The 16820-nt window shown below is 31.8% G+C and overlaps 1 protein-coding gene across 1 annotated transcript; it reads right to left on the bottom strand.

Annotated features, from left to right (window-relative positions):
- Window positions 1–3456: 3456 nt before the first annotated feature.
- On the bottom strand, window positions 3457–5964 carry LOC142630387 (G-type lectin S-receptor-like serine/threonine-protein kinase At5g35370). The gene has a single exon (XM_075804375.1). The coding sequence runs from the start codon at window positions 5947–5949 to the stop codon at window positions 3457–3459; it is 2493 nt and encodes an 830-aa protein (XP_075660490.1). The 5' UTR covers window positions 5950–5964.
- Window positions 5965–16820: the final 10856 nt, after the last annotated feature.

Genomic DNA, 16820 nt, shown 5'->3' with positions numbered 1-16820 from the left:
GACCTCCAGTTCATGACTTCAAGATCACACTTGAAGGTTTAAATCTAGCACTTTTGATGATTAGTATGCAAGAACTTCAAATCCATCAATTTAGATTGTATGTAGATTGATTTCTAGTAGTGACTCTGATCTCAAATGAGTAGCTCCAAAGTCTTCTTAAAACGTATCTTATAGTTTCCTTTATTTACTAAGTAAAATAGATCCAAAACCCTAATTACTTGATGGGTTGGCGGGCTGAAAATCCAAATCTGCATAATCACACTTCAATCAATCAAAATTGTTAATTCCTGAATAGCTTGAAATAATCGAATTCATGTTCTTGCACACTAAATACCAAAAGCTTGACCACTTGACTAGAAATTCCCATAGACTCTAAAGACTATAACAAGACAAGTTTTTATTTACATGTTTGCCAATACAAATCTTGATATTCAAATCCTAACAAAAATGTTGCAACAAAATGGAAGATGATATTCTGACGGAATATTTGATTTTGTATATTGAAAGTGAAATTGTTGTGAAATTTAGTACAAAATCAATCATAATTGATTTTCGGGATTTAGAAGAAGGTTGATTTTCATTTTGATATATCATAAATGATTAAGTTAAAATGTATCAAGAAAATTTTATTTCTTTTATTTTGTTTATATTTTGTTACGGAGAATGTTTTCCTCCAAATTGGATTAGAAAAATCTCTTTTAACTTAACATGTGGTGGTTTAAAAAACCATCAATGCATATTAAATCGCATTTTAATTAAATAATTAAATTTGTCACTTGACTATATATATTGATAGGTTATGTAACTAGAAGTACACGTGGATGATTTATTAAGTTGCTATGTAGTGGATTGGAGGAACTTGCCTCCAAACTGGTTGTGAGAAAAATTCTGCCATTTTTTAAGGAAAAAATTTGGCTCCAAACACCAATAGGAAATTATATTTGTCTCTGTCACTCACTTAACTCAAGTAATTAAGTGATCTTATGCATTGCACACATGACAAATGCCATCTTCCTATTGGTGGTTAGAGCTAAATCTTTTCCTTTTGTTAATTCTAAATGGATACTAACTTTTTTTTTTTTTTTTTTGCTTTATTTTTTGTGAGGAAAAGATACTAACTTTATTAATCCTAAATTTGAGTATATTTCTTATTTTTGATTGACCAAATAATTTTGGTTCATTTTTAATTTGGTCCGTAAAGATAAAACCTTGGTTCGGTAGATGTTGGTTTAACATACAAAGAATTGCAAGTCACCACCTATAGCCAAAGAAGATTTGGCCAAGTTTGATCAATTCAAATAACAGGACAGAATGCTCTAGGATATCAAGCACACCGGCCAAATTGCAGTCGAAATTCATATTGAGCAGACCATGAAGATTTATACCGTCTTTGTGCTGTATTGATATATATTGCACAATTACATTGAGACACCAAATTTCTGTAATAAGTTCCAAGGGAGGGAGAGCAAGAACTGATGCATTGATATTTGAGAAAGAAAGTTTGCAAGTAGCATTAATTGTTATCTTTATTATTTAACTAATTTGGTTAAAAATGGAGCACTAGTTGATGCAATTGGAACTGTTCAAATTATACAAGGCCTGACAGAACTCCACGGTATAAATGATAATACCAATTTTTCATATAAAATCAAATAAGATCAACCATGAAGTTTCACAAAGAAGGAATCTTCTACTATGCTATTTAACAATAATTTTACTATCTAAGCCAAGAGAACCAAAACCTGCATATCTACAATTGGGCAACGAAATTGCAGGCAATATTGGTAGATACATTCAAACATGGAGTCTGCAGGTTCAGAAACCTGCAGCCAAAACTCTCAACACATACACATCCCTTTGAGCTAATCTATATCTATATATTACTAAAAGCTGAAGTGTAGCGGTTAATGCTGCAGCTTTCACTTTGCGCCACATCAATTGCCACATCATTTAAAAATATATATAATTTGTCCTACAATTTTAAAATGGTTTTTACAATTTTCAGCCTTATAAATGCAGTCTACTGCTTATTTATTTACTTCCACTATCATCCTATAATAAATCTGTATAATTAATCCAGCTCACCTCTTATTTCTTTAGTTCCACTATCAAGCCCAACCCAAAGCCTTTTCAGTTCAGCTTTAGGGTTTTGTGGGAGTCTTTTCAGCTTAAAGGAAGGAAGGAAAAAAAAGATAAAAAAAGAAAAAAGAAAAAAGATAAAAAAATGTTGAAGCCTTTCAAGCTGTTGGGTTTTTTTTATTATTTTTTTATTTAAATTTTTCTATAATTGTTTTAAACATTTATTCTTTTAATATTTACACTTCTCCAACCTTTCTCTCTCCCTTACTATTTCATCTCCTCACTACTTCTTCAATCTTTCTCCCTCCGTTACCTTTTTATCTCCCCACTACCCTCTACATTAATATCATTCTTCCTCTTTCCCTTCGTCTTCCTTTATTTTTGTTTCTTCTTATTCACACTCACTTACTATAAATTTTTCACTATCTCTTCTATTCTATGCATAGTTTTCCCTCACAAAAAAATGGTTTTCTCTCTCTCTCTCTCTCTAAATTTTTTGGTGGATTTTTTTTTTCTTGCATCTCTACCTTAGGTTGATAAATTTTTATATCATTTAAAACTCTATTTGGGTTAATGCGATTTAGTTTTGTTTTTTAAATTGTTGTTGTTTTTATTTTTATTTTTTATTCTCTTTGATTGTTAAATGTTATCCTATTGCGTTCTAAAGAATTAAATATAGCATATAAAAATATAATATTATTCTATTACATAGTATGATTTGGATAATTTGGTATTTATTCTGTCACATATCATAATTTTTTATAGTACTCAATTTAGATGTTAAACTATGAGACTTTACTAATTTTTGTTTATTTTCTAATCATTTGTGGTGGATAAAGTACTCTTAATAGTTGTATTAGAAGTACTCTATAATGTCATTCATTTAAAGAAAAGCAAAGGTTGGCCAGACGAAAATAATCGGATAGGTGACAAATTTTAACTTTTGCAATTTTATTTTAATTATTATTATTTTATAACAATGCATGTATAGAAATTTAATTCTTAGATTTTACTAATAATTGTTTATTTGATAATATGTTTTGGGAGGCCGGAATTATAATTTCTACAAAGAAAATAACCTTAATAGATTATCAAAAACAAAATTTTATCATAATATTGGTTCAATTAATCAATGTTAAGTTTTATTAAATTTTTTTTAGTTTACGTTTTTTTTTGGTGTTTTGGATTGTTCCTATATTATATTTATGATTGTTCCTATGATAAATAAAAATATAATTACAAAATACATTACTCATTATTAGATTAGTTTATATTGCAAAAAAAAATTTAATAAAACCAACATAAAAATAATTATCACGCGCAACGCGCGGGTTTGCTGCTAGTATTTCCTAATAACCAGTACAGAAACTTTGAGCACTACCTGGGGCCAGAAAGCTGTTGTGAAGAGATGTAAGACACTGGGTTATATGAAACACCTGCAGCACTATTAGAAGTAGCATTCATATCTGGATACAACCCCAAGTCCTTCAGCTCATTGGGCCCTTCCATTCTTGACATCTCGGTGAATCTCTGGCCATAGAACCGCAAGAAATTTAGTGACTCGGACCTCGGCTCACCCAAAGACAACCCACCTTCCAACATGCCAACAACGTGAGCCATAGAAGGCCGCAGCGCTGGATCTTCATGCACACAACACAAGGCAATCCGCACTAGCTTCTCAACCTCTTCGCTTGTCACACGTCCCTCTAACCTCGGGTCTGCCAGTTCCAAGTACCTTCTCTGCTCATGCATTTCTAGCGCAAATAGAGGGAAATATATTAGTCTGTTTTCCGAAACAGAAGGGGGTGAGGATGGGGCATTTCCTTCACTGCTACTAGTTTTTGTGCTATGGCTCCATGTTTGTATTGAGCAATTTTTTCTTCCCCTCCTAATCTCTAGTAAAACCAATCCATAACTATATACATCAGCCTTGTCGGAAATTGTGGAACTCATTATCCACTCAGGTGCAAGATAGCCTCGAGTTCCTCTCATTGTTGTAAATAGAAAAGATTGTTCAGTATTTAGCAGCTTCGACAGCCCAAAATCTGAGATTTTCACCTGTAAATTGTCGTTCAGCAGAATGTTTTCTGGCTTCACATCGCAGTGGATGATTCTGTGCTCACATCCACTATGCAAGTAAGCAAGCCCCCTTGCTGTTCCAATGGCTATTTTTAATCTCTCTTGCCATTCTAGAACAGGACCATTACCGAAGAGTGTACTGCCCAGTGAACCTCTGTTCATATACTCGAGAACAAGAAAGCGCTGCCTCCCATGTGCACAAAAACCTTTCAATCTAACCAAATTGACATGGTGGATGTTCCCAATTATTGAAATCTCAGTACAGAATTCTTTTTTCCCTTGGATTCCCAAGCTAGTGATCTTCTTGACCGCCACAACAGTTTTGTCTGACAGAGTACCTCTGTATACAGTACCAAATCCACCACTACCAATCTGAGTCTTGAAGTTCTCAGTAGCAGCTGCAAGCTCTTCATAATCAAACCTTCTCGGTAAGCCTGGGATAGAGATCATCTCTAGCTCTGCAGACGATGACGAGTTACTCCGGTCTAGTTTTACAGTTTTGGTTTTAGAAAGCCGCTTTTTCCTTAACCAAAGGATTGCAATGATTACAAGCACTATTAGTATTAAGAATACTGTTAAAGGCAATAGTACCAAATCAGCGACTGATAAGTTTTGTTTCTGATTTATGTTAGACCCGAGTGAGTTTCCATGAGAAGAACCTAAATAGTTTTCAAGAAGATAACAAGAACCAGAAGAATTTTCATGGAAAAAGCCCAAACAAGAACAATTTTGAGAGCATAAATCTTGGCAAACCGACAACGTTACATTATTTTTCACAGGTTCCCTGAAAGTATTAGCTACAGTAAGAGCTGAAGGCAGACAAAGCGAACTATTCACTGGCATGCAATCACCATTGGTTTGATAACTGAATCCTGGTAAACAAGAACAAATTTCATCCTGAGGCTTTCTTCTGCACAATCCAATTTCTTTGCAATTGAGAGGAAGATCACAATCCTCAAATGGTCTTGTAAATTCTACCTCCCATTTATCGCTCCGAGCTCTGACGATTCTAAATCTGCCATCGGGACCCAACGTACCACTCCTGAAACTTGATGAACCATTCAAAGCTACTTGAACAACCGTGGAATTATCACTTGCTAGCAAATACAAACCTGTGCCATTCATCACCATCAACGATACGGCCTTGTTAGAGTTCCTGACAGCCTTTGGATCCATGGACAATTTCCAATAATTCATCTTATTCCATTGCAGCACCATATCCCTGTCAGTAACTTCAAGTCGATAATCACCTACCGACATGTCCTCGTATGTCACAGCGCTTTGCAATGATTTTCCAATAGGAACACTTTGTCCCATGACAATAGTGTCCGTCGGATGACCAAAACTCTCCCACAACGTATTGTTTCCTGCATCAACTAATACGAGATTTCCTGTCTCTGAAAGCTGCATAGCAGAAATATCAGAATTGAATTGCGGGGTTGACCAGAGTGATTGACCAGTTTGGTTTGTGACTGTGAGGCCGTTGACAGTTAGTGACAACTTGTCATACCTTGACATGGGTCTGTTGCGGTTGGCTGACCAGATTATGATGTTGGTGGCACTGTGGACGATAGAGAAGTAATATTTTGAGGAGTATGGTCTGGCATCAATTGTGGCTTTGAAAGTACCATTTTGAGAGAGTAAGAACGCGCCACTGGTGTCGGGGAATTGGAAGTTGGAGGCTGTGAAATCGGGGCTGATTGAGTGGGTGGAAATGGGGGCAGAGAAAGTAAAACTTAGAAGGAAAACGCAGCATATAAAGAAGAAGAATGAGAATGAGAAGCAACCCATGCATGCAGAGCAAAAAGGGTAGAAACAAATTGGGGTTGGTTTCAAGCAGAATGATGATGATGATGATTGTGGTGGGGGTAGAAGAGGTGGGTATTTTTGGTCTTCGACTCCATCATTTGGATAGTTATGTCATATTATCACGCAGACTTTTTTGTGTGATAAATGAATTGACTGAATGAAAGCCTTGGATACCGACACAGGTTCACAACTGTGGTTTTATCTGGCACTAGAATTTTTGTTTTTCTGGTCTACGATAAAATTCATTAGGTTTTCGGTACATGCATCTTCTCACTCAGATGAGGATGGATCCTACAAGTACAAAGTCCACCCTCTAAGAGAGAAAATGCATATACTAAAAACACCATATACCACCTCCTTGTCCTACTTTGGGTTGAGTTTTGTGGTAAGAGTCATTTTCATTCTTTTTTCTGTTTTAATATTTTACCTTGACTAATAAAATTGAAGAATAATAAGGGGCAGGTAAGGTAACCAGTCACAATCAGGCGTATAACAAAAGAGTTGATAATGAGAGTACGATCTAAGATTTGAGTTCATCAACAAGATATGTAGTTTAAATTAGGAGAAAATATTAAAAAATAACATTAATTTTCAAACAATATAATTAGTAGTTAAGTTTTACAAACTATATTTTTTACTAGCATCTCGAGTCTAAAAGACTCGATTTTGGGGCTATAAATCGAGTCTTTAATGCTCGATTTTTATAGTCTGATTCTGTCTGATGTGGCATTTTTTCCACGTGGCGATTACTTGAAAATCGAGTCTCTAAGACTCGATTTACAACCAAAAAATATTTCCTCTGCCTCCATTTCCCAAAGCACCACCACCAAAAAAAAAAAAAAAAACGAACAGCCCACCTGGGTCGCGCGGCCTGGGCGTGCGACCCAGGCCACCGTGCGCCCAGGTCGCGCGGACCTGGGCGCGCGACCCAGGCGCGCGACCCCGGGCCACCGCGCGCCCAGGTCGCGCGGACCTGGGCGCGTTGGCCTGGGTCGCGCACCCAGGCCACGCGACCCAGGTGGGCTGAGTGCGTTCGTTTTTTTTTTTTTTTTGGTGGTGGTGCTCTGGGAAATGGAGGGAGAGGAAATATTTTTTGGTTGTAAATCGAGTCTTAGAGACTCGATTTCTAAGTAGTCGCCACGTGGAAAAAATGCCACATCAGACAGAATCAGATCATAAAAATCGAGCATTAAAGACTCGATTTATAGCCCCAAAATCGAGTCTTTTAGACTCGAGATGCTAGTAAAAAATATAGTTTGTAAAACTTAACTACTAATTATATTGTTTGAAAATTAATGTTATTTTAATATTTTCTCCAATTGTCTATGTTCTTTTTAAGTTTTTATAATTGATGCTACATTATTTTATGCTAATTAAATAGATTAATTTTAAATTATTAATTTATAGAAGTTAGATCCATAGCCATTGTATTTTTAGAAATTAAATTATAATGTTCACTATGATATTTAATTGTTATTTATATTATAATATATTAAAAATAAGTTTTTTTTTAGAAGTAGTAAAAATAAGACAAAAATTTAGTTATAAAATTGGTTCTAGTCTTCGGCTATAATCTTATTCAATTTCTTTTTATTGGATGTGAATTTTGACAAATCTACCATTGGATTACATTTTATTCTTATATCCTTTATATTTGCAAAATTTCTACAAAATTAAAGATCAATAGTTATGTCATTAATAAATTGTTTAAATTGCAAGTTTTTGAAGTTTAAAAATTATGCATAAAATATAAACTTATAATTATATAGTAAATAATATCTGATTGAACCAAAATTTGACATGTGTATTAAGAGTATAAAGAACATATAATCAAATAGTTGGATTTTCAAAACATATAGTAATGCTAATATTTTGAAGGATACATCCAATTTTTGTAGATAAATTTGTCCTTGAAAATAAGATGGTGTTTATTAAAAAACTAAAACAATCTTCTTCCTTTATTTCTTCTTTTTCCTTGCAACTTAAAAAAAAAAAAAAAAAAAAAATCTTCTTCTCAAAACTTAAAACAGTCTAATCCCTAGCCTCAATACACATAAATACAAAAGTTATGTATATCAGCTCTTTAGTCATAAGAGTACTATATTCATTATTATACTTGAGATTGATTGGTTCAATATCTTGATATGTTTATTTATAAATGAAAACAAACAATTTTTCTTTAAACCTAACTCTAATGGTTTTCAATGAAAACACAAAATATACTAAAAATTTTATTAGTAAAAGATTACAAACACACATGATAATTAAACTAATTAATATAATTGAGCTCATACAATTACACAATACATAATTTTCATTTGAATTAGGTTTAAATTATACCTAATATGTAATTCTAAGCAATATTACATCAGTCAATAACTTATGGAAAAAATTTGGCTACAAACTTAAGCTACAACTTCCTTTAAAAAATTAACATTGCTACATTTCTTGAAAAATCTAACTATTGAATTGCAAGATTTTTACACTATTAATACACATTTTTTGTCAATTGAATGTTATTTACCATATAATCCATAAACTTATTTTTTATACATAATTTTAGACTACAAAAACTTGCAATTTAAACAATTGATTGATGACATAACTATTGATCTTTGAATTCCTAAAAATTTTGCAAATATGGAGGATATAAGAAAAAAATGTAATCCAATAGTGGATTTGTCAAAATTCACATTTAATAAAAAGTTATTGAGTGAAGCTATAGTCTTAAGCTACAATTAAGTTTACAGTAAAATATTATTCATAATTTATTATTGAATTCATATTTTGAAAATCTCACCGTTATATTACATATTCTTTATATTCTTAACGTGTATGTCAATTTTCATGATAATAAGATATTATTTACTATTAGATCAATAACTCATCTCTTTCTGTATTATTTTAAACTACAAAAACTTGAATTTAAACAATTAATTGATAACATGACAATTGATCTTTGATCATCTTAAAATTTTGCAAGCATGGAGAATATGCGAAGATAATGTAATTCAATTGTAAATTTATCAAAATTTGCATGCTATTAAAAATATTGAATGCTATAATATTGCTTGAAGTTACTAAGTGTAACTTGAACCCAAACCTTTTCATAGAGAAGTGTGTCTACAACAATTTCACATCACTTTCATAACAAATCATAAGTGATAATTTATTATTAGTTCTAATTTAAATCCATGACTTAAATTACTATTTTCTTTACCTATAATAGCCAACCACAATCTGCTACTTAAGATTTTTTTGTGAAAATAGCATTTCTCCTTTTTCATAATTATTTTTCTATTTTTCATTTAGAAAATTATATCATTTTATATAATATAATATCTACATAACTGTGGTTATCAATAGAGGCCTGCATCCATTAAAAAAAAAAATAGAGGCATGTACGTCATGCTGACATTATGTAAACCTATTAAGAATTAGACCTCACATTTGTAAGATCCATAATTAGGCATGGATCATGCCGGGAAAAACCCATTATGTATTTATTATTGTCATTCATTGTTTGGCCATTCTTTTTTAATTCTTTCAGCAGATAATGATATTGCGTGGATTGAGTTTTTCTACCTTTCACACATTATTGGACTACACCAAGGCTGTCGGGTGGAGGAAGGCAACCTCAGACGTTCAGACTTTAGAAACTCAATAATTAAATATTAAAAAACTATCGAATAACTCGCTAAAAAAAAAATCACAAATTTCGGAATTTGCAAACATTTTTTTAATAAATCTAAAATATGCTACATTTTTATTTATTTATTTTCTATTTTCAGTTTTTAATTTATTTTTCTTTAGCAAATTTTTTAGTAATATTATAGACAAACTATTTTACAGCATTTTTATAAACTATTGATATGATTTTAGCATTTTTCAAAAAGTTATTGTAAGTAAAACAATGATGTTAGTGATGAGCCCATATTAAAATTAGAAAGAATTTGCAACATAGTTTATAAAAATATTGTAAAATAGTTTGTGTCTGTGACATTACTCCTAATTTTTTATAAGTAACGCTAGAGATCCAAACTTTTTTACAAAAATTTTTACAAACTGCGGATGTGATTAGTGGTTATTTGTAAATGAAAAAAGTGATGTTCGTGGTGTGCTTTTAATGAAAACCAATAAAAAGTAAGATATATCAACAGTTTGCAAAATATTGTAAAATAGTTTTTGGCCATAACATTACTCTTTTTTTATTATTTTTGAAGTTAACTATCTATTGTACAAGAAAGTCAAACATAAAACTAAATACTTGAGCCGATGACTATTCATTGTATTTGTTAAAGTAATGAATGAGGAATGACTTTGTTAGGGAATTATTGGATAGACTTGGGCATAGGAATATCCATGATTTTAAAAATAGGAATTGTCAAAGAATTTAAAAAAAAAAAAAAAAAGTCTGGTTCTTGGTTTTTATCAATTGAATTGGCAATCTTTACGATTGAACCATCACCGGTTGAGGGTTTGAATATCTAGCTTCTTCTTCTTTTTTTTTAAAGAAAAAAAGGGTTTTATCCTTGCTTAGAATCTCTTCCATGATGTAGATTAAATAGTATAAATCTAGAGGTATATCAAATATTAAATTATTTAAAATTTTACACATTGTTAATTCTAGAAAATAAAATCTTAAACTTGAAACCTACCTCAATTCAACAAATCTATTTAGTAGAAGAATTTAAATACAATTTTCTGTTTTCAAATATAAAATTTTGTGCCGGGGGGGGGGGGGGGAGAACTTTTCTTTAAAAACAGTCTTTTAGAGGCATATATGATAGCTAAATTTTTATTTTTGTTTTCAAAATAGTGTAAAAGCATTTTTCATAAAATTGACTTTGAAACTAATTTTCAGAGAAATTTTTTGCATACCTATTTGACTTCCACTTTTAAGAAAAAAATTCAAAATATTGAAGTAAAAAAAAAAAAAAGTTTAGAGGACCATTTTATATTTTTGAGAAAAAGTTAATTTTTGTGATAAAAATTAGTTGGTATATACATATAAATTCAGGGCCGGCTCAACAAATTTGGGGGCCTTACGTGAAAACTTTAGGCGGGGCTTTTTTTAATTATTTAATATTAATTAGATAATATTTATTTAACTTTTAATTTTTTTATATTTAGAATCTATTTATCATTTTTTTTAGATGCAAAATTACTAATTAAATTTTTACATTTAAGTTTCATTAACATTTCCTTTTAATATCATTTAATATTTTAGTAAACATTTATAATTAAAATAAAACATGATTTGTAATAGAAAAATTATTAATTTCTGGAATAAAAAATTATTTATCACATAACTTAACAAATTAATTTTAATACAAAATATACTATCCTAAACTTATAATTTTATTAAATTAAGACAACACTCTACATATAAAAAATTAATGACTTTCTAAATAGATGGAAAAAAAGCAAAAAATAATAATAATCACTAGATAGTCTTGATGTAGGTTGAAAATAGAAGCACTAAAATAAAGTGGAATGCTTTATGTAAACGTATAACCATAGTCTTGATGTAAATGTGTTACTATAGTCTGCAATTCATGAGTTCTGACTACTGATAACTCTTGCAGATTGACACGCATAGCATAGAAAAAAGTGAAATGCTTCCCAGCCATAAACGTGTACAACTTGTGCTTTGGACAAAAATATTAAAAATTTTAAAAGTCTAGTAAAAAGACCTGGGTGGTGACTATGACTAGAGAGTGTTTAGTTCCAATTCCTTAACAAAAAAAAGAAAAAGAAAAAAAAAAAAAAAAAAAAGAGAGAAACCCAAATCAGTGAAACTCGGCCAAATTTTTTAAATAACTATAAAAATTAAACTATATCATTAGTTAGCCAAGGTTTGAAACAAATTTGGTATATAACAAATCGAGTTCTTTGAACTCAATTTCGGAATGCTGAATTGAGTCCTCTGAACTCGATTTCAACCTCATTCGTAGCTGATGTGGACACTTGGTCCACGTCGGCATAGAAATCGAGTCCTGTGGACTCGATTTTGTACCACCTAAACCCAGAAATCAAAACGCTGAAGAAGAAAACGTTGAAGAACTAGAGATGAAAACCAAGGCAAGACCCAGAGATCAAAACGCCAAAGAAGAAATCCAGAGATCAAAACACCGAAGCAAAACCTAGAGATCAAAATGCCGAAGCAAAACCCAACCGCTGATTCTAACCAAACCCAGGCGGCGAAAACTTCAGGCGATGGAAATCGGATCGTGGTTTCTCGCCGCCGCTCCAATGGAGGAGAAGAACACCGAGTGGAGAGTCGGAACCGCACTTTTCTCGTATTTCTTTACCAACCCAGAAAACAAGAAGGTTACACTCTTCCCTTTCTACTTTGATTCAAAATCTTCTTCAAATTTCTGGGTAGAAATCTTCTTCAATTTCTTTACCGCTGTTGTTTGAGGTTTTGAGGAAGCAGTTAGATCTTAGATGCAGTTAGACTGTCTTGGGTTTTCGGGGCTTGGAAGAAAGGAGTGGAACAGCAGATTGAGAAAGAAAAGGACGGCAGATGGAGAAAGAAATGAGAAAGAAAAGAAAAAGAGTGAAGGAAGAAGATGACGGAAATCGAGTCTTAAAGACTCAATTTCCACGTGGATTTTTTTGTCCATGTCAGCTACACACCTCATGCAAATCAAGTCTTTTAAACTTGATTTGCTACAGTGAAATCGACCCCAACAAACTCGAGTCGTTAGATAGCAAAATAGTTTCAAACCTTGGCTAATTAATAATATAGTATAGATTTTATAGTTATTTAAAAAATTTGGCCGTAGCCAGAAGATTAAAAAAAAAAGGAAGAGCAAATAGAAGCAAACCTGAATGAAGATCAAAGAAGAGTAGCTAGCCAACAATGAAGAATGCTATAAAAATAGAATCAATATGGAGACTAGAGAGAAGCAAGGTGAGTAGGGTAAAAAATACTAATTGATATTGTATTTGATTTCTTGAGATTTAAGATGGAGAGAGAATGTTTTTTTTGTCTTTTTTTTCCTATAGATTCAAGTAATAAATGTTAGTTTCTATCAATGAAGTTATTTATAAAGCCATTAATTCAGATTTTAAATAGGAACATTATCTCTTCAATTTCTATGTTTTGGGAAAGGGGGCTTTAATTTTTTTTTTTTTGATAAACCATTGCCCATTGGTTACAAAGGGGCCCTAATTTTCTCTCTTCAAGCATCCTTAATTTTCGCTCTTCATATCAATTTATTTCTATTAGTGGTGCCTTAAATTTTTTTCCTAGGCGAAGGAGCTGTAATTAATTTGCATTGAGGGGCCTTCTTTTATTTGGGGCTTAGGCCATTGTATCAATTGCTTCTATGGTTGAGTTGGCACTGCATATAAAAACACCAACGTTAAAAAATAATAATAATAATAAAAAAAACCAATGGATTACATACAAGACGTTAAAAACTCCTAAATTAAAAGCTAGAAGATGGGTGTAAACTCTCAATTTTGCACCCATTATTTTATTTTGGAAGATAACTAAAAGGACTTTTTCAAATACCCAAAAATCATAGCTGAATTTCATGCACTAAGTCATTCATTGCATATCATAAAAATGATCTTGAAATTCTAACGATTGTGATGATATGTTTCCCAAATTGGACCATCGGATTTATAAGATATCAAAAGATCAAGTGTTCACATTCTGCATGCATTTGTATGAGGGTGAAGCTGATCACGTGTGATTAATTGAAATTAATTCTAAATGGCTAAACAATTAAAATTAAATTAAATAATTTGTGTGATTGGTTGTTGGTCTTTATCAGAAATAAGCTTTGTTGCATAAGAACAAAATGGATAATCAAATAACAAGGAAATTTTTGATAATTAAGTCTTTTTAAAATATTTATCTATTAGATAATTATTATTTTAAGGACTTGATTATCAAAATAAAAGAGATTTATTTTGGAATACAAGTTAAAAATATGTCCATGGGCAATTCTCGTCTCAGAAAATCCCTAAACAAGAGTCCAAATTAAACCAAAGTTGGGAATTGGGCTCGGCACTTGAGAGTGCCAATCAACATTCTTGGAATGTAGATTGGCACAACTTCGAGGTCCGGCCCAGAAATGTTTGGATCAAGATAAAACGCATCCATTTAGAATTTTTAGGGATAAGAATTTGACCTAATTCGTATCTGATCCAACCTAGCTTATTTTCTAAGCACCAAAACTCTATAAATAAGGAATTAAAATTAGAAATCAGGGGCCTTTTCTAACTTTTCTCCCCCCTTACATTAAAGAGATTCTAGAAGCTTTGCTTTAGGAATTTCTTTTTTGTTAAGTGGCTTTACTTAGATCTTTAAAAATTTATTCTCCACTGCAACAAAATGTATTTTCAGTGAGGAAAAAATTCGTCACTAAAAGTCCAGTTTTTCGTCACTAAGAACCTTTAGTGACGAAATCGGACTTTTAGCGACGAATGAGTTTCGTCGCTGAAACCCCGTCACTAAAAGTCCTAACGACGAAAAAATTGTCACTAAAAGTCCGATTTGTTTTAAAAAGAAAAAACTTTTAGCGACAAAAATGTTTCGTTGCTAAATGTTTTCCTCGCTAAAAATACTATTCAGTGGCGAAAATATTTCGTCACTAAAAACACTTCAGTTTATTAAATCATATTTAGTGATGAAAAAATTCGTCACTAAAACTATTTTTAAGAAAATCTAGGCACATATAGTGACGAAAATTTTCGTCACTAAAACCATTTCTTACAAAATTTTGCTACATATAGCGACGAAATATTTCGTGACTACAACAATTTTTTGTTGCTATATTTGTGACGAAAAAATTCGTTACTAAAACTTATTTTCTGTTTTTATTTTTTTCATAGCTTTGATATTAATCTGTAACCTGTCATTACATTATTAAAATCTCAAATTTAAATAACACATTTATTTCAACAACACATTTATAAGAAAAATCTATACATTCCACAAGTAAAAAATAAAAAGAAGTATCCAATTCAAACTCCTTCCATACAATAATTGTTTGCAACACATACAATAACTCAAGATGTTTTATAGCAATACAAAAAGTGTAGCATAATATAATTAGAACTAATGGAAGATGCCCTCAAATGTCTTCAAGTAATGCCAAAAGTAAATGCCCTAAAAGTCACTAATAAGAAATCTACACAAATATAAAAACAATACTACATTAAAATCATAAAGTAAAAACATTAATTATGTTATAAGAAACATTTCTAACGATGCATTAAGAGTAGCTACGTACCAATGAATTCTAACATCTGCCATCAAGTGTCTTATCCATTGTCATCCAACTTTTGTCCATGTTTGGCTACAATTGCAAGGTGAATGTTCCTTTAGCAAAATAAGGACAACTAATGCATGATGTATTCTAACATTTAAGCCTATAAGCTACTTAGATAAAGTCATATCCCATTCATGAATGCACAAGTCTACATTAATACAACCCACCACAATACCAATTCTCAACAAAAAAAAATATATAATGTTTACAAGTATTGAAAACAATTAAATAATATTCATCACATATAAATCAACAATATCCATTCACAACTCCCAAAAAAATAAAAAAAAACACTCCTAATATGAATTTAAACCACCTTATAACACCATGCAAGCCACCCGCTTGCTCTAACACAACAACCCACTATAATACCAATTCTCAACAAAACAATATATAACGCTTATAAGTATTGAAAACAATTAAATAATATCCATAACGTATAAATCAACAATATACATTCACAATTCCAAAAAAAATAAGAAACACTTCCAATATGAATTTAAATCATCTTATAACACCATACAAGCCACCCGCTTGCTCCAACACAACAACCCACCGTAATACCATTTCTCAACAAAACAATATATAATGCTTATAAGAATTTAATAAGAAATTACTTACTATGCTTAAGGCAGCACACACCTCAACCAAAGAAATCCAAAGTGACCACAAACAAAGAATGAGTTGCCTGCCCCCAAAAATAAAAGTTACTATGCTTGTAAGTTACTAGTACTAATGATGATTTGCAAACAATATTTTTCCCCTAAACTAGACTTGTATCCATTCTCAATACTCATTAACTTCATTTAGCTTCTTATTTCACCCAAACCCAATTCATATTCATATTTAAATGGTGCACAACTAAATAAATTGGCTAAATTACCAATCCTTTTAGGTGTACAAAATTAAAGAAAGAAGTTAGGTTTATATAGATACTTGATCACTTTCACAAACAAGTGCAAGATATATTAGGAAGATATAATTACGTAAAAATCATAGCTGAACAAATTAAAAGGATCTTGCGGTGTGGGTGGGTCACTGTTAGGGAAGTCAAGAGACAAATGGCAGCAGCCCCTTTCTCCATAAAGTGAAAAGAAGATATGCTAGTCTACTTTTGCTCATTTGTTCACTTGGGTTTCAAAGTCTAAGGAGAGATTAACATCCGCAAATGGCGGAAGAATGCAAATTGATTTCAACATCCCACAAGCTGAGGTTTGCCAAGGCGGCATATCCTTTATGACAAAATTTGTCCTTGTCAAGAACATGACAGACAGAGTCATCCTAGGAAACCCTTTCTTGTGTTTATTGTATCCTTTCATCACAGATACGGAAGGAATCACAGCCATCCTTTTGGTCAGCCTGTCAAATTTGAGTTTATGAGAAGCCCAGAACCTTGGGAAGTGTGCTCCCTCCAGAAAGCTTCTATATCAAAAACTCTCAATACTGTGACCATTTTTCCATCCTGCAATCAAGCCCAGCAACCTGATTCAGCCAAAAAAATTGATTATCCCTTTGACCCAAATCAATTGCCATCATGCATTCATAATGAATATACTTGCA

The sequence above is a fragment of the Castanea sativa genome, chromosome 4, assembly GCF_040712315.1.
Source record: "Castanea sativa cultivar Marrone di Chiusa Pesio chromosome 4, ASM4071231v1".
NCBI lineage: Eukaryota > Viridiplantae > Streptophyta > Magnoliopsida > Fagales > Fagaceae > Castanea > Castanea sativa.
The sequence above is the reverse complement of the archived record's forward strand: the minus strand, read 5'-3'. Positions and strand labels throughout refer to the sequence as shown.

Bases quoted from the DNA above. Each gene is read 5' to 3' on its own strand.
- LOC142630387 (XM_075804375.1), bottom strand. From the start codon at position 5,949: ATGGGTTGCTTCTCATTCTCATTCTTCTTCTTTATATGCTGCGTTTTC.